The sequence below is a fragment of the Schistocerca nitens genome, chromosome 1 (genome assembly GCF_023898315.1).
Source record: "Schistocerca nitens isolate TAMUIC-IGC-003100 chromosome 1, iqSchNite1.1, whole genome shotgun sequence".
Taxonomy (NCBI): domain Eukaryota; kingdom Metazoa; phylum Arthropoda; class Insecta; order Orthoptera; family Acrididae; genus Schistocerca; species Schistocerca nitens.
In genome coordinates, this window is record NC_064614.1 from 480091658 (window position 1) to 480114327 (window position 22670).

General features: G+C 46.8%; 1 protein-coding gene across 1 annotated transcript in view; it reads right to left on the reverse strand.

Annotated features, from left to right (window-relative positions):
- The window catches only part of LOC126252153 (GTP-binding protein Rheb homolog), a 74910-nt gene that overhangs the window by 43517 nt on the left and 8723 nt on the right, over window positions 1-22670 (reverse strand). Inside the window, exon 3 of the mRNA XM_049953025.1 lies at window positions 14171-14378. Coding sequence (XP_049808982.1) covers window positions 14171-14378 — 208 coding nt within the window. The remainder of the gene's footprint in view (window positions 1-14170; window positions 14379-22670) is intronic.

Consider the following 22670-nt stretch of genomic DNA (forward strand, 5'->3'; position numbering starts at 1 on the left):
GAAAGGTTTAGGGAGTTGATCAATCAGTGCAGCCAATGCATTCAGGGGTAATGCACCATCTGGAGGAAGATATACGTTTCAGACAGTTATTTCCTGTGTCATCCTTATCCTCACAGCCACAGCTTCAAGAGGGGTTTGGAGGGGCACAGGTTCACTGCATATTGAATTCAGGACAGACGTAAAATCCACCTGACACATTATAGTTGCTATTGTTCCTGCAATATTCCTTATAGCCACAGAGGGCAGGGGTCCGCATTGCCGGGAACCAGGTTTCCTGTATGGCAATGCAGAAAGCAGGTGTAACGCTTAACAGTTGCTGTAGCTCAGCCAGGTGGTGGAAAAAACCTCCACAATTCCACTGGAGGATGATGTTATCGTGAGGCTGGGAAGGCACGAAGCACATAAGGAGGCAGGTTATGCCTCATGGTCACCTGCTGCCTGTGACTGAGTATTTGTAGCCATTTCTGTGGAGGATGAGGCATCAGTGAGATCCTGGTCAGCAGGGGACGCTAACATGCAGAATTGATAGGGAATGGTGGTGTTGGGGCCACCAGAGGGTCCTGTTTCTTAGCAGACTTCTTTTTAGTTTGCTTGCTCTCTTGCTTCTCTTTAGGAGCTTGCTGGGAAGATTTCTCCAAAGCAGCTTCAGGCACAGAGGAAGACTGTGAAGCTCTTCGTCCAGCAGCTTTTGGCTCCTTGAGCCACTGATGAGTGTCTGCCATTGCATTAGTGGAAACCTTGGAAGAGAGGGCCCTAAGGGATCCCTTCCGCACGAGAGGAGCCGGAGGAGGCTGTTGCTTCTTCGGCAGGGAGGAGGGGACTCGTGTCCCCTGTGTTTGGGGGACTTTGCTCTTGAAGTAGGTGCTTTGGGAACAATGGGGGAAGATTTGCCCCCTACCACCAAGGGGCAGATGTATTCTAGTGGCCTGGAGGGCCCACTGTTCATGGCACGGAGTGAGGAACCACTGGCACTTGGGACAGCGATGGTGATGTAGCTGTAGTGTATGTTGATGTCAACCAAAAGCGGTGTAATCTTTCGAATTTACGTTTAGCCACTGTGTAAGTCAACTGGTCCAGGGTCTTGCACTTCGTAATTTTCCACTCCTTTTGGAGTACTGGGCAGTCTGGCGAGCAGGGGGAGTGGTGCTCTAGACAGATGATGCAAGTGGGAGGTGGCACACTGGAGTATCTGGGTGCATTGGACATCCACAGTCTCGACATGTGAAACTGGTGAAGTGCAGCGGGAAAACATGTGCCTGAACTTCCAGCACTTAAATCACCACATGGTTTAATGTCACAGTAGTAAACCACCACCTTGACCATTTCAGGCAATGAATCACCCTCAAAGGTCAAGATGAAGGCACCGGTAGCAACCCTGTTGTCTTTGGGTTCCCTATAAATGCACTGGATGAAATGAACTCCCCGCCGTCCTAAATTGGCACGGAGCTCGTTGTCAGACTGTAAGAGGAGGTCACAATGGAAAATAACCCCTGGAACATGTTGAGGCTTTTATGGGGAGTGACGGAAACAGGAATATCACCCAGCTTGTCACTGGCGAGTAATGCTCGGGATTGGGCCGAGGATGCTGTCTGAATCAAGACTGTGGCATTTTGCATCTTGGACAGCGCTGTCACTTCTACAAACTTATCCTCGAGGTGTTCAAAGAAAAATTGAGGCTTCATCGGTAGAAAAAGAGTCCCCATCAGTTCTGCTACAGACTAAAAAACAAGGCGAATATGGCTCTCTCCATTCTGTAGCTCTATGTTCCTCCCATGGTGTACCGATGGAGGGAAACGATTTAGGGTCGTACCTGTTAGCATTATATTCTATCTTGCCCTTCTTACAGACTGCTGGTGCCGTAAGGTCACCAGCAAGAGATGACTTAGTCCGCTTCATTGCGGGTCATCCGCCCTGATGCCACCCACTCCAATCAGGGGCTCTCCCCACGGGCGCCACCCAGCCACAGCAAAGGCCACCTGGGCCACAGGAAGACAGGCATCTACCCCTTGGCATATGTGGGGAGTTTACACTCAGGCATCAGCAGTGCGATCCTTGTGTTGCCAGGGGGCTACCACCAAATGGGTACATGACGACCCCACCACAATATACTAGCCACCGAGTTGGATATTAGGTGCAGAGAAATTAGCCACCGTGCTGGATATTAGATGCAGAGAAATCCAATATTGCCACGGGGACGAAAGGGACAGGAGATAACGGAAGAAGATGACACACCCCAGAAAGTGTCCTCGCCCAAATAGTTGAATCGTAGGTGGAGACGCAAAGCCATGACGAGATTCAGAAGATCTAACCTAAGGGCACTCGTGCACCACGCAAGGCATCCTCCTTCATAAGGCCCGCATTTCTGTAGAATTTTGAAAGGACAAACCATAGAATGGGACCCATATTCAGAGGGCCAAAAAGTGTGAGACTCCTATTAGTCACCTCTTACAACAGGCAGGAATACCTCGGGCCTATTCTAACGCCCGGACCCGCAGGGGGAAAAGAATAATGGAAGGACATACTTGCATCACAGAGAGGTAGTAGTGCTGTAAGGGCCAGAGCTCCATGCTGGCCAAGCACATACTAACAAAAAGTGATGCAAGCCCCTTGTGGGGAGCATCAGAAAGGTAGCTCAATAAGGATGCTGATACTGTCGCAAAGCATTTAACAAGAACTGGCACATCAGTAGAAAGACACCCTGAAGGCCAAGACCCAAAAAGTCGTTTATCATTGGTGGCCCAGAAGACTACAAAAGCTTGGCCCATACCTGGAAAGGAGGGGTATTTGTTCTTGGGGAGTAGATGTAATGATTCCAGTACTCCTTCTTATTGAATTTAATTAGCTACTGAGCCATAGCACGAAGTGATACGCTGGTCTGCAAAGGATGTTGCTTGGAACATTGCAGGGCTCTTTGGAAATCATGCACAGCTGCTGCAATGCCTTGAGTCACCATGGTGCCAGCCTGAGGTCTTTTAGAAAGGGGAGTAGCAGTTCTAGTAGTGTGGATGATCACATCAGAGACATCTCGTTGATGCAATCTGACGAGAGAGAGCGGAGGTAAAAGCAGAGGCATACAACCACCAGTTGGCTCTTTGAGCACCCAATGTGATAGTCAGTCCACCTGGTGGCAGCAAGTCACAGGATCACCAGAAAGTGGTCGCGAGGGGGAAGAGAGAGACTGATAGCTGAAAAGGTGCCACGGGTGGCACTGAAGTGGGTACAAGTACCACCATTGAGGGGGAGAGAGATCATAGCCAGTAAAAAGCTGAATAAGTAGAAGGCCCCTACCAGACGGAGAGCTACTCGCCCACAGATGGTCAACTCTGGGTAAGTAAGTAACCTGCCTGCAGGAAAATGTTGCAAAGATGGTAACATAGGTCGTTTGCACTTGCACTGCTATTGCTTCCCATGTGATATGAAGGGGAACCCACTCACTGATCAGATCTATGTGAACCAATGTGCAGACCCCTCCATTGCTCTCTCAGGGCCACTGCCAACAAAATGCACAATAACCATGGAGCACTGGTGAATGGTCATCAGTGACATGTATTTCTCATAGATCAACACAAACTGCAAAGGAGAAAATAAGGTGTCTTAATTCCAGCAGGTAATAATAATATCCATTAAAGTTTCTCTGAATGACCATGTTACAAGTGTCCCTGTTAGCCGTGAAGGGATCAGGATTGGTCACATCCCAGGATCACTGCCTGTCACTGATGCAGTTGGAACTACACCAATGAGCATTGGTTCATAGTCATACAGCATGGGTGCCTCCAGGGGCACTGGAGTAGCCTTGTCACGATTCTTCTTCTGGTTCTTCTTTGCAGACTTTGGTTGCCGGGATTCTTGTGAGGGCCTCTCCTCAACACACGTGGGGGTGGATGAAGAACAGGCTGCCCTGGGATTACCAGTTCGCGGTTCCTTCAGCCACTGTCTGGATTTGGGCCTCTGATATGTGGGTTTCCAGGGAAAGAACTCCTGAGAGGGAATCTTGTTACTGGTACACACCAGAGGAGGAAGCTGCTCCTCCGGCCAAGTGTGGGAAGTGGTTGCTGAAGATGTGCCAGGAGAACCACAAGAGTAAATGGCAGTGGGAGAAATGGTTTAAAGACAACAGACAGCGAGAGTGATGGCTGTGACTTTCACATAATGGGGATGTTATATCAACAGTACATAGTTCAGATTTTTTATGCACTTCAGTATACCTAAGACAGGTGGTCAATAGATTTATATTCCCGTATTTTCTTTTCTTCCCAGAAGATTGGGTCAACAAGTGAAGGTGGACGACACTTTTTCGTGCAAGTGACATGCAAAGGCAGTTCTTCACACAAGGACTATCTTCATGGAGTGACCACCCACAGATATTACAGTTTGGATCTGCCATGCAGCAGGATGACATATTATCAAAGCACAAGCACTGGAAGCACCTCGCGGACAGTGAGACACGAGATTTCACGTCGCACCTGTATACAATGACTAACTTTTTCTGAGAGGACATTCCCTTCTAAGGCTAAGATAAAGATGCTTGTATAAATTTTATTATCCCTGTTATCTTCTCGGATGTGTCCAACAAAATGTACACCACACCCACACCCCTGCTCAAGATTAGCCCATATCTCGTCTCTTTGAAGACAAAGGCATGCTGGAAGATGACTCCTTGAGTGATATTCCAAGTCTTGTGTGAGTCAATGATTGACTGGTTGGTTTGGGGAGTAAAGGATCTAAACTGCTGCGTTATCAGTCCCTTGGGCAATGGTCACTGGTATGACACTCCGATGTGCATACGCCTGAAGAGCTGTGATTGTGCAGCAGAGGCGGTTTTAATAAATTGTGATCCATTTCCCATTTTTGTCAATAACTCAACTTCTACAAATTTATCTTCAATACACTTCACAAAAGATAACAGCTTTGTCACAATAAAAATGTCTCCATCAGTTTGAGTACTTACTAATAATTGTTAAATTGTTTCACTCCTAGACATCTAGCTTGTCCCTTTTCCCATGGAATAGCCAGTGTAGGGAAAGTAGTAGGAATATAGCTATTTGCATTGAAGTTTCTATACCTGACATGCCTGGATTAAAATGGCTACCGATTTCATGTGTTTAGTGTTTCATGCATCAAATGACCACCCTGATGCTATCTATTCTAATCAAGGGCTCACCCCATAGGAGCCCCAGCCGCAGCAATGGCCATCTGGGATGTAGGCTACTGCCAGAAGCTCTGATGCCCCAGGAACACAGGAATCTACTCCTTGGTTTGTGTCAGGAACTAGTAACTCAAACATCAGAAGTGTGATCCCTGTGTTGTCAGGGGGGCTGAACCAAAAGGGTACTTAACATCCCCACATGTTGTATTGGCTACCGCATTGGCTTTGAAGCACAAATAAGAGCTTAAGCAGATATTGTGCACAGATCTTTAACACTGCAAGCAGTAGGCACTATTTAAGATGTTTTTCCCCAGTTGGTCTGTATTGCAGAAAAATTTGGAAAATGAAGGTCAAATTGAAAAGGGTACCACAAATTACTTCAGCCAAGAAGGTGGAGAATGAAAGAATATTACAAGAAAGGAAAGCAGAGCCTAGGGAACAGCCAGATTGACAAGGCTGCCACCATATATATATATATATATATATATATATATATATATATATATATATATATATATATATAGAGAGAGAGAGAGAGAGAGAGAGAGAGCAGCATATGAAATGAAGTAGGTGCTGCAGTAGCTTGAGGCTCTGTGTTTGCAAAAGAATCACGTGACACGAGGTAGCCTTTGTAAAGGGTAGACACCTTTGAGCCACATACAGTTGACGACCCTGAGTAGATGTAGGCCACGAGTACTTTCAGATGATGGATCATCTGATTATCAATTTAATCACAGCTTGGGGTCATACTGTGAGATGAGGAAAGAGCTTGAAGCAGTTCCTAGTCAGAGAAAGGTTCTGTGTATAATTTGGCTTGTGGCTGAAACATAGGAGGACATCTTCAACTTATCATTCCTGTGTTAGAGAGGTAATCTGGTAAGAACAGGACACTGGAGCTGCCGCAATGTGAGTTACAAGATATTTAGCAAGACTGGACGCATTGGTACAAAGAACACCCAGAAGCAACAGCTGTTGACCTTCGGTGGCCCAAAAGACAACAGAGCTTGGTCCACACCTGGGAAGAAGTGACATACATTCCCAAAAATGGAATGTAATGCTCCCAGTATTCCTTCTTACTGTGCTTCATTACAGAGCGAGCCTTAGTGCAGATCAACTTAAAAGTTAGGACTGTGGCCTATGATGTTGCAGGGCCCTAAGACTTTCCTGAACAACTGTTGCAATGTTTTTGGACCACCTTTGGACTGACTTGCAGTGAAGCTTGCCAGCAGAATTAGTAACAGCAGTTCCAGCAGTAGAGGTGATTGTGTATGGTGAAAGTGACAGCAGAGAGACGTGGGCTGATCAACAGGGACAGAAAGACCTTTCCTGTACCTTCCATGATAGTTTCCCACATGTACCATGAATGCTTGAAAAGAGCGGGCTTTTATGTATAATTCCATAGGCGGCAACACACCTGTAGCGGTAGGTTGGTAGTAATGCTCTATTTTGTATACACTCTTTGCATAATAAACAACGGAGGTGACAGAGTAGTAGTATGGCGAAATAAAATTCTGTGTTCATTTAAACTATACAGCAACCAAAACTAACGAAAAGCTGCAGCAAGCATAAGGTGAAGGTGCACCGCCTCATGCAACAGCGTTTAGATGGTTCGTCAAGGACTTCAAAGGACGACTTCTTGGACAGGGTGCCGACTTAATCACAACAATGCACGACTTTATCTTGTAAATCAAGTCAAGCAATTTCTGGCACCATCAACATTACCCGTGCAGCGCATCTGCCTTATAGCCCCAATGTTGCAGCCTGTAATATCCCCCCCCCCCCCCCCACTCCATTTCCATCACTAAAGGCACAGCTTTGCAGCATTCAATATGAGAAGTCTGAAACAGTGGTCAAGAAATGTGACGCAATTTTGAAGGACCTCATAAAGAATGGCCTTCACTGTGTGTCAAGAGAACTGGCAGAGATGCTGTAAAAGCACCATTCAAGCAGGAAAGGAGTACTTTGAAAAAGATCATGCAAACATTGAAATGGAGTCATAAACACCTGTGAAAACAAATCAGCTTGTCTTTGTTGATCAGCTCCCATGTATAACGGCCAGTTTGCTTTTTGAAGAGGTAACTGGTCCATCAAGTGGTGGCAAGGAAGTGACCACCACAAAGTGCTAAACATTTTGCAATCCACATTGTGGCAGTTCCAATATCCTATTCTTACCTGGCTACCTCTCTAATGCAGGAATGACAAGTCACTGTTGCAAAGATCATGGGGCAACTAATGTAGCGAAGCCAAAAGGTATGGACAACACATCATAAGGTTGTCAGCCAAAAAGATGCCATGTGTGGCACTGAAACGTGTAGGAGTACCGTCACTGAGGTGGCACTATCAGAAGACCCCTACCAGACAAAATGTTACTTCCCCATGAAACTGGGAGAGTTGGGAGAGGGGGGGAGGGGGTGGTGAGGTGTGTTGTTGGTTTAAGACTTATCTGAAGGGACGTAAGTGCCCTGCCTGGTGGTAAATAATTGTTCAAATAGTGATAGCTCAGTTTGCACTCTCACCACTAATGCTTCCAAAGCAAAAATGACAAGCATTGTGTTAAGAAGTACCAGACAGTTTCCCAAGTGTATAAACTGGCCTATGAAGAGTCAGAAGTAGAAATAGTGGCTCAGCGTAGTGCTCACCCCAGTCAACACCTGGAATGTGATGTGTGGGAGAGAGACAGAAAGTAAACAGTCAACAATGTCTATTATTTTCTCTCTCTCTCTCTCTCTCTCTCTCTCTCTCTCTCTCTCTGTGTGTGTGTGTGTGTGTGTGTGTGTGTGTGTGTGTGCGCGCGCGCGTATGCAGCCATCTCTCTCTCTCTCTCTCTCTCTCATGCAGCTGCCTTCTTAGGTGATTTGTGTGTGTGTGTGTGTGTGTGTGTGTGTGTGTGTGTGTGTGTGTGTGTGTTCTTAGGTGATTTGTGTGTGTGTGTGTGTGTGTGTGTGATAAATAGAGGGATACTGGGGGCTCATTTAACTGTCTTAGGGAAGAGTAAGAGGTGCTCTTTCACCTTGCTGTCTCATCTAAAAGTAAGATGTCTGAGCAATAATTTTATCTGTTTCAGTATATGCTGAATGTTACAGGCAAAATGTTTAGGACAAAGTTACAAGTTGAGTTAGTGATGGGTGTGGATGGGTAAGGGCAGAGTTTAACTGGGACTAGGTTGTTTAATTCAGTTTGAGTATTAAGGTAGTTACACAGGTTTTGTTTGTTTCTGTGGGGAGCAGGGAAGGGGGGGGGGGGTGTTGGAGTATTTTTGGTTTCATTTTTTCTTTTTGAAGTAGTTTAACATATAATTTACGGTAATATTACATTTAAACTTAGTGTTGGGACTAGGTATTAGTTGAGTGGCAGATGGGATTGCGGTCTGGGAGAGTGATGGGTGGCAAATAATGGGTGATTTCTTTCTTTCTACAAGTTTTGTTTGTTAGTGAATGATGGCTTCTTTTTTCTGTGTTCCACCAATATAGATTTGTGTGAAGGCAGATTTTGGTTGGCAAGTGCAAGGGTACATCAGAAAGTCTTTGCCCCTACATTTTTTTTTTAGCCAGATCACGGCTGCAGGTGCCAAGTCGACATATCCATTCCCAGCATTGGACCTTTCTTGGTTTGTGCCAGCCCTACCTGCTGGTAGCTCCGCCACATGGCTCTGCTGTCAGTTGTTAAAGATGGAGGTTGTGCAACACACGGCCACAGCATTAGAGCAACGAAGTGCAATTCATTTTCTACGGAGCAAGGGATGAATTGAGGTGCTGGTAGTGTTTGACAAATGCCATGAAGTCTAGCATGACAATGAGCTGTCAGGGGGAGGGGGGGGGGGCGGCAGTGGCGTTCATCACTGACCGACAACCACATTTCCCACGTGGATGCAATGGTGAAAGCAGATGTGTGCACATCGTGGCCATTTCCCAGGAGTTGGGAGCTTGGCATACCATAAGCCAGTGCTTATGACATTGTTCATGGGCCCTTAGGATACAGGAAAGTTTCATGTCGGTGGGTGCCTAAGCAGCTGGATGACATGATGAAAAGTAAATGATGTCCTCACTGAACCATCTGGAAAGGTACTCCAAGGAGGGTGGAGGTTTCCTGGGCCACATTGTTGCTGGCGATGAAACATGGACTTTTCATGCCAGAATCCAAGCAGCAGAGCATGATGTGGAAACATCTAGGTTTGCCTGTGACACACAGTTCCATTCAGCACCGTCTGTTGGGAAAGTTATGTTAACAGCCTCCTGGGATAGCTATGGACTGCTCCTGCTGGATTTCATGCCATTTAGTGCAACCATCAATGCCAACAAGTTATATTTCCACACAGTTACATCTGAGGGCTGCCACCAGGAGAAGGCGCCCTGGGATTCGTTACGTGGACAATGACAGCATATAGCAATCAAAACTGCCAAAAATCTCCGAGCATTTCAGTGGAAGATTGTGAACCACCCATCATACAGTCCACACTTCGCCCCTAGTGACTTCCACGTTTTCAGACCACTGAACAAGGTTCTGGCAGGACAGCAATTGACAAGTAATGATGAAGCCAAGGCAGCAGTCCAATGGTAATTCCATAGCCAGACAAATTCTACAGCAGTGGGATCTCAAATTTAGTGCTGTGATGGGACAAATCATAGCCAGACAAATTCTACAGCAGTGGGATCTCAAATTTAGTGCTGTGATGGGACAAATGTGTGAAATGTGGGAACTATGGGGAAAAATAGTTTAAGGATCATAGAATACCAAGTATAACATATGTCATTAGCTGTAAGTACCTTACTTTAGCTAAAAACAATAGGGGCAAAAACTTTATAATTTGCTCTCATACTTATTTGCCCTCATATGTTTATAATATTTATTTGTTTAAAGAATTATGTTATATGTGTGCACTTGGTTCTGTGAATCATATTTAATTATACATATAAATTCACCCCCCCCCCCCCCCCATGAACCATAGACCTTGCCGTTGGTGGGGAGGCTTGTGTGGCTCACCGATACAGATAGCCGTACCATAGGTGCAAACACAACGGAGGGGTATCTGTTGAGAGGCCAGACAAACGTGTGGTTCCTGAAGAGGGGCAGCTGCCTTTTCAGTAGTTGCAGGGGCAACAGTCTGGATGATTGACTGATCTGGCCTTGTAACACTAACCAAAACGGCCTTGCTGTGCTGGTACTGCGAAGGGGAACTACAGTTGTAATTTTTCCCGAGGGCATGCAGCTTTACTGTATGGTTAAATGATTATGGTGTCCTCTTGGGTAAAATATTCTGGAGGTAAAATAGTCCCCCATTCGGATCTCCGGGCAGGGACTACTCAAGAGGATGTCGCTATCAGGAGAAAGAAAACTGGCGTTCTACGGATCGGAGCATGGAACGTCAGATCCATTAATTGGGTAGGTAGGTTAGAAAATTTAAAAAGGGAAATGGATAGGTTAAAGTTAGATACAGTGGGAATTAGCGAAGTTCGGTGGCAGGAGGAACAAGACTTTTGGTCAGGTGAATACAGGGTTATAAATACAAAATCAAATAGGGGTAATGCAGGAGTAGGTTTAATAATGAATAAAAAATAGGAGTGTGGGTAAGCTACTACAAACAGCATAGTGAGCACCTTATTGTGGCCAAAATAGACACGAAGCCCACACCTACCACAGTAGTACAAGTTTATATGCCAACTAGCTCTGCAGATGACGAAGAAATTGAAGAAATGTATGATGGAGATAAAAGAAATTATTCAGATAATGAAGGGAGACGAAAATTTAATAGTCATGGGTGACTGGAATTCGATAGTAGGAAAAGGAAGAGAAGGAAACGTAGTAGGTGAATATGGATTGGGGGTAATAAATGAAAGAGGAAGCCACCTGGTAGAATTCTGCACAGAGCATAACCCAATCATAGCGAACACTTGGTTCAAGAATCATAAAAGAAGGTTGTATACAAGGAAGAAGCCTGGAGATACTGACAGGTTTCAGATAGATTATATAATGGTAAGACAGAGATTCAGGAACCAGGTTTGAAATTGTAGGACATTTCCAGGGGCAGATGTGGACTCTGACCACAATCTATTGGTTATGAACTGTAGATGAAAACTGAAGAAACTGCAAAAAGGTGGGAACTTAAGGAAATGGGACCTGGATAAACTGACTAAACCAGAGGTTGTACAGAGTTTCAGGGACAGCATAAGGGAACAACAGACAAGAATGGGGGAAAGCCATACAGTAGAATAAGAATGGGTAGCTTTGAGGGATGAAGTAGTGAAGGCAGGAGAGGATCAAGTAGGTAAAAAGAAGAGGGCTAGTAGAAATCCTTGGGTAACAGAAGAGATATTGAATTTAATTGATGAAAGGAGAAAATGCAAAAATGCAGTGAATAAAACAGGCAAAAAGGAATACAAATGTTTCAAAAATGAGATCGACTGGAAATCCAAAATGGCTAAGCAGGGATGGCTAGAGGACAAATGTAAGGATATAGAGGCTTATCTCACCAAGGGTAAGATAGATACTGCCTAAAGGAAAATTAAAGAGACCTTTGGAGAAAAGAGAACCACTTGTATGAATATCAAGAGCTCTGATGGAAACCCAGTTCTAAGCGAAGAAGGGAAAGCAGAAAGGTGGAACGAGTATATAGGGGTCTATACAAGGGCGATGTACTTGAGGGCAATATTATGGAAATGTAAGAGAATGTAGATGAAGATGAAATGGGAGATACGATACTGCGTGAAGAGTTTGATGGATCACTGAAAGACCCAAGTCGAAACAAGGCCCCGAGAGTAGACAACATTCCATTAGAACTACTGACAGCCTTGGGAGAGCCAGTCCTGACAAAACTCTACCATCTGGAGAACAAAATTTATGAGACAGGCGAAATACCCTCAGACTTCAAGAAGAATATAATAATTCCAATCCCAAAGAAAGCAGGTGTTGACAGATGTGAAAATTACCAAACTATCAGTTTAATAAGTCACGGCTGCAAAATACTAATGCGAATTCTTTGCAGACGAATGGAAAAACTGGTAGAAGCCAACCTCGGGGAAGATCAGTTTGGATTCCGTACAAATGTTGGAACACGTGAGGCAATACTGACCCTATGGCTTATCTTAGAAGCTAGATTAAGGAAAGGCAAACCTACATTTCTAGACTTAGAGAAAGCTTTTGACAACGTTAACTGGAATACTCTCTTTCAAATTCTAAAGGTGGCAGGGGTCAAATACAGGGAGCAAAAGGCTATTTACAATTTGTACAGAAACCAGATGGCAGTTATAAGTGCCGAGGGACATGAAAGGGAAGCAGTGGTTGGGAAGGGAGTGAGACAGGGTTGTAGCCTATCCCCGATTTTATTCAATCTGTATATTGAGCAAGCAGTAAAGGAAACAAAAGAAAAGTTCGGAGTGGACATTAAAATCCACGGGGAAGAAATAAAAACTTGGAGGTTCACCGATGACATTGTAATTCCGTCAGAGACAGCAAAGGACTTTGCAGAGCAGTTGAACGAAATGGACAGTCTCTTGAAAGGAGGATATAAGATGAACTTCAACAAAAGCAAAACGTGGATAATGGAATGTAGCCGAATTAAGTCGGGTGATGCTGAGGGAATTAGATTAGGAAATGAGACACTTAAAGTAGTAAAGGAGTTTTGCTATTTGTGGAGAAAAATAACTGATGATGGTCGAAATAGAGAGGATATAAAATGTAGACTGGCAATGGCAAGGAAAGTGTTTCTGAAGGAGAAATTTGTTAACATCGAGTATAGATTTAAGTGTCAGGAAGTCATTTCTGAAAGTATTTGTATGGAGTGTAGCCATGTATGGAAGTGAAACATGGACGATAAATAGTTTGGACAAGAGAATAGAAGCTTTCGAAATGAGGTGCTACAGAAGAATGCTGAAGATTAGATGGGTAGATCACATAACTAATGAGGAGGTATTGAATAGAATTGGGGAGAAGAGGAGTTTGTGGCACAAATTGACTAGAAGAAGGGATCGGTTGGTAGGAAATGTTCTGAGGCATCAAGGGATCACCAATTTAGTATTGGAGGGCAGCGTGTAGGGTAAAACTCGTAGAGGGAGACCAAGAGATGAATACACTAAGCAGATTCAGAAGAATGTAGGCTGCAGTACGTAGTGGGAGATGAAGCAGCTTGCACAGGATAGAGTAGCATGGAGAATGGAGAGCTGTGTCAAACCAGTCTCAGGACTGAAGACCACAACAACAACAACAACAACAACAACATCATAAGTTCAGTGGACTTAGTCATGTGACGTATTTGCCCTAACTCTCTCTCTCTCTCTCTCTCTCTCTCTCTCTCTCTGTCTGTGTGTGTGTGTGTGTGTGTGTGTGTGTGTGTGTGTGTGTGTGAAAGGAAAGTCATTTATTTTGTCTGCTCCTGCCATGTCATCCTCAGGCCTTAGCCATCAGCGAATGGGGATGGGGAAGGGCAGGTAATCAGCACACTGCTCGACCAGTCATTATCAGTGCCACTACTTCTCCATCAAGTAGTTCCTTGACTGGCTCCACAAGGGCCAAGTGCACCTCACTCACCAACAGCTCCTGGCAGAACTGCACAGTGATAATTCCAAGTGCTAGCCCAGCCTGGCAGCACTTAACCTTTGGTAATATGATGGTAACCAGTGTTACCACAGCAGCAAGACTGTTGGCTCTTATTTAAATTACCACAAATAAATTTTGTACTGTGTAATTGTCTTTGAACGCTTCACACTGTCGAATCTGTGACATCGTTGTTGCCATACTTGCTAAAAGTGAGATGCCTGTGTCAGACTTCCTGATGAACGTCAAGATGATAGTTAATATTTATACACTACAATGTGAGTAAAAAAAGTGAACAATGTTATGTTTTAGTTCCTAACATACCATACAAAAACATCTATTCTGAATTAGATCTGAAGAGAAATTAGAATAAGTTAAAACTTTAAGTTCTCTATACTAAACACATTTCTAAATTCACAAGCCACATTTTTTTTTTAGAAGTTATTTCAACAATATTAAGTAAAAAGGTTCTCCACACAATTGTGCAGCAATACTAACTGGACTTTTCCTGTCATATCAAGTAGTTTGTCATATATTATTTGTACAACTTCAAATGATTTTGCAGAGTCAATTGAATACACAAGTACATAACCATGAATATCCATTGAATATTGTGCTGGAAATATAGAATATTCATCTTGACCAGCAGTATCCACTAGTTTAAGTTCATATTCTTGACTGTTGACACGAGTCGATTTTGTAAAAGCTGAAAAAAAGAAAGAACAATTAAAGTAGTCCACTTAAAAATGTAAACACTGAAGACCAAATACTAATTATTACCTATGGAAAACTATACATGTGGATCATATAATTAAAACACCAAATATTTCATAATTGTATAAAAACTTAAAACTAACAATAATATTGTTACATTCTGTCCTGGATTTTCCAAAACTAACAATACCTTCATTAAAAATTAGATACACAGGCAAATCACTGAACAGATTAACTCAGGAAAAGACATTGGGGGGGGGGGGGGGGGGGCGCAAGGATGGCAGCAGAAGACATCTTGTCACATGTTGGTTGGTTGGGTTAAAGGGACCAGACTGCTACGGTCATCGGTCCCTTGTTCCAAAACAACGAAAACCACCAAAAGAGACTAAAAAACGAACAACAGGAAAGACAGCAGACGAAACAGGACTAGAAATACTCCGACAAAGAACAGACAAAACAAATTATAATCACACCGAGTGTGACGGTGGTTGGCCGACCATAGAGAAAAAAGGGAAAAGCCAACCACCGAGAAACACATTAAAAAAGCAGACTAGAATCGTAGGCCATAGGCCAGAATCAACACAAAAACACACACACTTACATCAAGCGATAAAATCCCCCTGCCCGAATAAAACGCAAAACCAAGTCCGCTATGACAGAGTCGTCAGTTAAAAGCGCAGGAAGCGTATCAGGCAGTGCAAAAGTCTGCCTAAGCACAGTTAAAAGGGCGCACTCCAACAGAATATAGACCACCGTCAAGGACGCCCCACATCGACAAAGAGGTGGATCCTCACGACATAGTAAATAACTGTGCGTCAGTCGGGTGTGGCCAATGCGGAGCTGACAAGGGACGACTGAATCCCTGCGGGTGGCTCGCAAGGATGACCGCCACACAGTCGTCGTCTCCTTAATGGCACGGAGTTTATTGGGCGTGATCCGATCGCGCCATTCAGCGTCCCAAAGCGCAAAAACTTTTCGGCGGAGGACTGCCCGCAAATCAGTCTCTGGGAGGCCAACATTCAGAGGTGGTTTACTCGTGGCCTCTTTTGCCAGGCGGTCAACATGTTCATTGCCCGGGATACCGACATGACCGGGGGTCCACACAAAGATCACAGAGCGGCCGCAACGGGCAAGAGTATGCAGGGACTCATGGATAGCCATCACCAGACGAGAACGAGGGAAACACTGGTCGAGAGCTCGTAAACCGCTCAGGGAATCGCTACAGATAACGAAGGACTCACCTGAGCAGGAGCAGATATACTCTAGGACACGAAAGATGGCGACCAGCTCAGCAGTGTAAACGCTGCAGCCGTCCAGCAAGGAACATTGTTCGGAATGGTCCCCTAGATTTTTATTTATTTAGCGTATGGCTAATACAGACATATCATGAAATTACATATACATATGTTCATATTGACACACAAGAAACTTAAGTTTGTCTTTACAACTGAATATCCAGTCCTTCAATCCAGCGCACTGCATCTGGAGTTGCTAGCAGGAAGTCCTCTTTGGCGCCGTGATAGGCTCGAATCCTGCATTCACTGACAATGTGGTGAACAGTCTGGTATGGAGCCCCGCAGTCACAAGCTGGATCAGGCAGCTTCTTCCACTTAAAGAGAGCATCCCTGCATCGCCCATGGCTGGTACGGATTCTGTTGAGAGTAGACCACGTCTTGCGTGGTAAGTCTAATCCACTTGGAAGTTTAGCACCTGAGAAGATGTTATGCAGGTGCACATCTGTCACTGCTTCCCACAGACCTTTCCATTCTTCAAGAGGTTTGAAATTCTTAGCAACCATGTCAGCAGCATCGCACAGAGTTGGATGACGTGATTTCAGTCTCTTGCGATTTAAAAGTGGCAGGTCGCTATGCACGGGTAGGTTAGAATTCCTGGAGATCTTGTGGAATTCTCTCATAAGGGCAGTACATCTGCGTAGATCAGGAGGCATTATACCGGTTAACAGTGGAAGCCAATAAACTGGAGTAGATCTGATTGTGCCAGATATTATGCGCATTGTCGTATTCAGCTGGGTATCAACAAGCCTTGTATGATGACTATTCATCCAAACAGGTGCACAATACTCAGCACTTGAGTATACCAAGCCCAGAGCTGAAGTTCGCAGGGTGGTTGCTGTAGATCCCCAGGTGGTTCCGCATAGCTTATGGAGGATGTTGTTTCGAGTCCTCAGCTTTTGAGCTAAGTTAAGAAGGTGTTGTTTGAAGCATAGTGTACGATCCAGGATGACACCAAGATATTTTGGGTTCCAGTTGTGACGAAGAATTCTGCCTCTGAAACTTACCTCCAGTTTTACGTTCGCCAACTGGTTATTTAGATGGAAGCAACACACTTCTGTTTTACTCACACTGGGTTGGAGTCTCCAGATTTTGAAGTAATTGTCTAATGCAGACAGGTCATTGGCTAAAATCTCTTCTGTTGTCTTCATTTCCTGGTGTTTGACGGCTAGAGCCAGGTCATCGGCATAGCAGTATTTTCTGGACGAAGTGTCAGGTAGATCAGATAGATATAGGTTGAACAGTAAGGGTGAGAGAACCGATCCTTGAGGCAATCCGTTGTTCAGCTTCCTCTCCTTACTTATGTTGCTTCCAGTGATTACCTGGAACTTCCGATCACTTAGCATGCTGTTAATCAGTCGAGCCATTGTTCTGCAGGGAATGATGCGGAGAAATTTGTAGATAAGGCCTTCCCTCCACACAGTGTCGAAGGCGGCAGTTAGATCAACAAATGCCACAGATGTTTTCTGCTTCATTTGGTATCCTGACTCTATGAAGGATGTGAGAGACAATACTTGGTCGCAGCAGCTACGCCCTGGTCTGAAGCCTGCCTGATCATCTGGAACGTTCTCTAAGATAGCGCTACTTATTCTGTTATATATTAGCCTTTCAAAAAGCTTGTAGCAGCAGCTGAGTAGGGAAATGGGGCGATAGTTTTCTACCCTGTTGCTGGGTTTGCCAGGTTTCAGAACAGATATTATCTTCACCTTTTTAAACTCAGATGGAAGTTGACCAGTCAGCAGGATGTCAGTCCCCTAGAGTTAGCGCATAACCGACACAACCAGCAACCATCGAACCGTCAGTGTATACAACTCCAGAGCCCTGATACATGGCCAGGATGGAATAAAAGCGGCGGCGGAAGGCCTCTGGAGGGACTGAGTCCTTTGGACCCTGTGCCAAGTCGAGCCGAAGGCAAGGGCGAGGAACACACCATGGGGGTGTACGCAAAGTGGCCCGAAAAGGAGTTGGAACAGTGATAACCCTAAGCCCGGAGAGAAGATCTTTGACGCGGACTGCGATCATACAACCTGACCGGGGCCGACGTTCTGGCAGATGGACGACCGATTGCGAGAACAGGAAACGATAGTTTGGATGCCCGGGCAAGCTGAAAACATGGGCAGCATAAGCGGCCAGTAAATGTTGGCGCCTCAATCGCAGTGGAGGGACACCTGCCTCCACAAGTATGCTGTCCACAGGGCTGGTGCAGAAGGCACCAGTGGCAAGTCGGATCCCGCTGCCATAAGCCAGGCTCCCATAATCCAGATGGGACTGGATTAACGCCTGGTAGAGCCGCAACAGGCTAGATCGGTCGGCGCCCCAGCGGGCGTGGCTCAAGCATCTCAGAGCATTTAGATGCCGCCAACACGCCTGTTTAAGCTGCCGAATATGAGGCAGCCAAGTCAGCCGGGCATCAAAAACTACACCCAAAAACGTGTGGGTCTCCACCACAGCAAGGAGTTCGTCGGCAAGATAAAGCTGCGGCTCAGGATGGACTGTTCGGCGCTGGCAGAAATGCATAACGCGGGTCTTGGCAGCCGGAAACTGAAAACCATGCGCTACAGCCCAAGACTGCGCCTTGCGGATTGCGCCCTGTAGCCGACGTTCAACAGCTGCAATGCCAGTAGAGCTGTAGTAAAGGCAGAAGTCGTCAGCATACAGGGACGCTGAGATAGACGTCCCCACCGCCGCGAGCCCGTTAATGGCTATTAAAAACAGGCAGACACTTAAAACAGATCCCTGGGGCACACCGTTCTCCTGGACGCAGGAGGAACTATGGGAGGCCGCGATTTGCACGCGGAACATACAATACGACAGAAAATTGCGGATAAAGATCGGCAGAGGGCCCCGAAGACCCCATCCATCAAGCGTAGAAAGGATGTAATGACGCCATGTCGTATCGTACGCCTTCCGCATGTCGAAAAAGACAGCGACCAGGTGCTGACGGCGGGCAAAGGCAGTACGGATGGCCGACTCCAGACTCACCAGATTGTCGGCGGCGGAGCGACCTTTACGGAATCCACCCTGAGAAGGAGCCAGAAGGCCCCTCGACTCCAGTAACCAGTTCAACCGCCGGCTCACCATCCGTTCAAGCAATTTGCAAAGAACGTTGGTGAGGCTAATGGGATGGTAGCTGTCCACCTCCAAAGGGTTCTTCCCAGGTTTCAGAATGGGGATAACAATACTTTCTTGCCATTGCGACGGAAACTCACCCTCGACCCAAATGCGGTTGTAAAGGTCGAGGAGCCGTCGCTGGCAGTCCACTAAAAGGTATTTCAGCATCTGACAGTGGATGCCATCTGGCCCAGGAGCGGTATCAGGGCAAGCAGCAAGGGCACTGTGAAATTCCCACTCACTGAATGGAGCGTTGTAGGATTCAGAATGGTGGGTGCGAAAAGAGAGGCTCCGACGTTCCATCCGCTCTTTAATGGAGCGGAAGGCCAGTGGGTAATTGGAAGAAGCGGAACTAAGAGCAAAATGCTCTGCCAAGCTGTTGGCAATTTCGTCGCAGTCTGTACAAACTGCTCCATTCAGTGAGAGCGCAGGGACGCTGACAGGGGCCCGATAGCCGTAGAGGCGTCGGATCTTGGCCCAGACCTGCGATGGAGAGACATGGAGGCTAATGGTGGACACATACCGCTCCCAGCACTCCTGCTTGCTTTGGCGGATAAGGCGGCAGGCCCGCGCACGCAGCCATTTGAAGGTGATGAGGTGTTCAATGCAGGGATGTCGCTTGTGACGCTGGAGCGCCCGCCGACGATCTTTAATCGCTTCAGCGATCTCAGGCGACCACCAAGGCACAGTCCGCCGCCGAGGGGACCCAGAAGAACGGGAAATGGCAGATTCGGCGGCAGTAACGATGCCGGTGGTGACCGATTGAACCACCGCATCAATGTCATCATTAGAGAGAGGCTCAATAGCGGCAGTGGAGGAGAACGAGTCCCAGTCAGCCTAATTCATAGACCATCTGCTAGGGCACCCATTAGAGTGACGCTGTGGTAGTGACAGAAAGATCGGAAAGTGGTCACTACCACACAGGTCGTCATGCACACTCCATTGGACAGACGGTAAGAGGCTAGGGCTACAGATCTAAAGGTCAATGGCGGAGTATGTGCCATGGGCCACACTGAAGTGTGTGAAGGCACCATCATTTAAAATCGAGAGATCGAGCTGCGACAATAAATGCTCAACAGTGGTGCCTCGACCTGTTGCCACTGACCCACCCCATAGAGGGTTATGTGCGTTGAAGTCGCCCAGTAACAAGAAAGGTGGCAGCAGTTGGGCTATCAGAGCAGCTAGGACATGCTGCGCGACAGCACCATCCGGTGGAAGGTAAAGACTGCAGACGGTAACAGCCTGTGGCGTCCACACCCGAACAGCGACAGCCTCTAAAGCTGTTTGTAGAGATACAGACTCTGTGAAGAGAGTTAAGGACATATATGCAGACGCCACCAGACACCCTTTCATAAGCTGCCCGGTTCTTATAATAACCCCGATAGCCACGGAGGGCGGGGGTTCGCATTGCTGGAAACCAAGTTTCCTGAAGAGCAATGCAGAAGAAAGGGTGAAGGCTGATAAGTTGTCGGAGCTCAGCTAGATGGTGGAAGAAACCGCTGCAGTTCCACTGAAGTATGAAATTGTCCATGGCTGAGAAGGCGTGAAGGGACTAGGAAGGCAGATTACGCCGCTGGGTCACCTGCTGCCTCCAATTGAGCACCGGTGCTAGCGTTATCCATCGCGTCAGAGGGACCGGTGAGATCGAGGTCCTCAGCGGACGCCAGAATCTCCACCTCGTCCTCAGACGCAGAGCAGGAAGGTTGCGGTGGGGTGGCTGCCACCGCGAGTTCCTTGGGCTTAGAGCTCTTCTTCTTGGATTTCTCACACTGCTCCTTGGGTTTAACTGGCTGGGAAGGCTTCACCGATTCAGTCTCCGGGACCGAGGAGGATCGTGAAGCCCTACGACCAGCAGATTGTGGGCACTTACGTAACTGTCGGTCGTCACCCTTCCCGCTGGTGGAAGCCTGTGAAGGGAGGGACCCAAGGGACCCCTTGCGAGCGTGAGAAGCCGAAGAAGTTGGACACTTCTCTGGCTTAGAAGCGGGGACGGACGTCCCCGATGGGTGGGATGGTGTTGCTCCTGAGGTAGGTGGCGCAGGAGCAACCCGGTGGGTAGAGCCCCCCACTGGCAAGGGGGTAGGAGGAGTTGTACTACTCGTCGATCCAGCCGGAAGTCGCGAAGCTGAGGGGGCTAGCACAGATGTAGCAGCAGCATAGGAAGATGTCATTCTCACAGGATGTAATCGGTCGTATTTCCTTTTGGCCTCAGTATAGGTCAGTCGGTCCAGGGTCTTATATTCCATGATTTTGCGCTCTTTCTGGAAGATTCTGCAGTCTGGCGAGCAAGGTGAATGGTGCTCCCCGCAGTTGACACAGATGGGAGGCGGGGCACATGGAGTATCGGGATGAGATGGGCGTCCGCAATCTCGGCATGTGAGGCTGGAAGTGCAGCGGGAAGACATATGGCCGAAATTCCAGCACTTGAAGCACCGCATCGGGGGAGGGATATAGGGCTTGACGTCACATCGGTAGACCATCACCTTGACCTTTTCCGGTAACTTATCACCCTCGAAGGCCAAGATGAAGCCAACGGTAGCAATCTGATTTTCCTTCGGACCCCAATGAACGCGCCGGACGAAATGTACACCTCGGCACTCTAAGTTGGCGCGCAGCTCGTCATCAGACTGCAAAAGAAGGTCCTTATGGTAAATAACTCCCTGGACCATATTTAAACTCTTATGGGGTGTGATCGTAACAGCAACATCCCCCAACTTGTCACAAGCAAGTAACCATCGTGACTGGGCAGAGGATGCCGTTTGTATCAGGACCGTTCCAGAGCGCATTTTGGACAAGCCCTCCACCTCCCCAAACTTGTCCTGTAAATGCTCGACGAAGAACTGAGGCTCTGTGGAGAGAAAAGACTCCCCATCAGCTCTCGTATAAACTAAGAAACGGGGCGAATAACTGCTACTGCCATCCTGAGATTTACGTTCCTCCCACGGTGTGGCCAGGGAGGGAAACGTTTTCGGATCGTATTGCTGAGCGTTAAATTGAGCCCGAGAACGCTTAGAGACTGCTGGCGGCTGGCCACCAGCGAGAGACGATGTACCACGCTTCATTGCGGGTCATCCGCCCTGATACCACCTACTCCGACCAAGGGCCCTCCCCACGGGCGCCACCCAGCCACAGCAAAGGCCACCTGGCAGGATAGCCATTGCCGGGAGTCCCGATACCCCAGGAGGATAGGCATCTACTCCTTGGCATACGTGGGGAGTTAACGGCGCAGGCATCAGTAGAGCAATCCCTGTGTTGTCAGGGAGGCTACAACCAACAGGGTACATGGCGGCCCCACCACAATGGAATGGCTACAGTGCTGGATGTTTGGTAACATGTGGTCCATGGTCGCCGTCAGTGCAGAAAGAGGCACTGCACAGTGCAAGGTGTAATCTGCACGCAGGGACGTAGTCATGCCCAAGAGATGGAGAGCGGGCAGGACTGCAATTCAACGGCGAATAAGCTGGCGAAAGGTCTGATCGCAAGATGGACACAATGCACCAAGTAAGGCGCCCTTCCCCAATCGGCTCGCTCTTCGGAACATTTTGAGAGATGGAGGTCAAACCCAACAGGGGACCATCACATAAGGCCGAAAAGTTTGAGACTCCTTTTAGTCGCCTCTTACGACAGGCAGGAATACCGCGGGACTATTCTAACCCCCGAACCCGCAGGGGGCTTGTCACATGTTACATAATCTGGCTGTTACATACTTTTACTGACCCATTGACTTCACCCTTTCACAACTGCATCAAAATTCTGTTTATTGCTCACTGCTTCTTGAATTCGTTATCAACTGACTATTCGCTACACCAGGTATCAACAAATATAGTTAATTACTTTATCTTTAATAAATATTTTAAAAATTAAGTAGACCAAAGTAACAA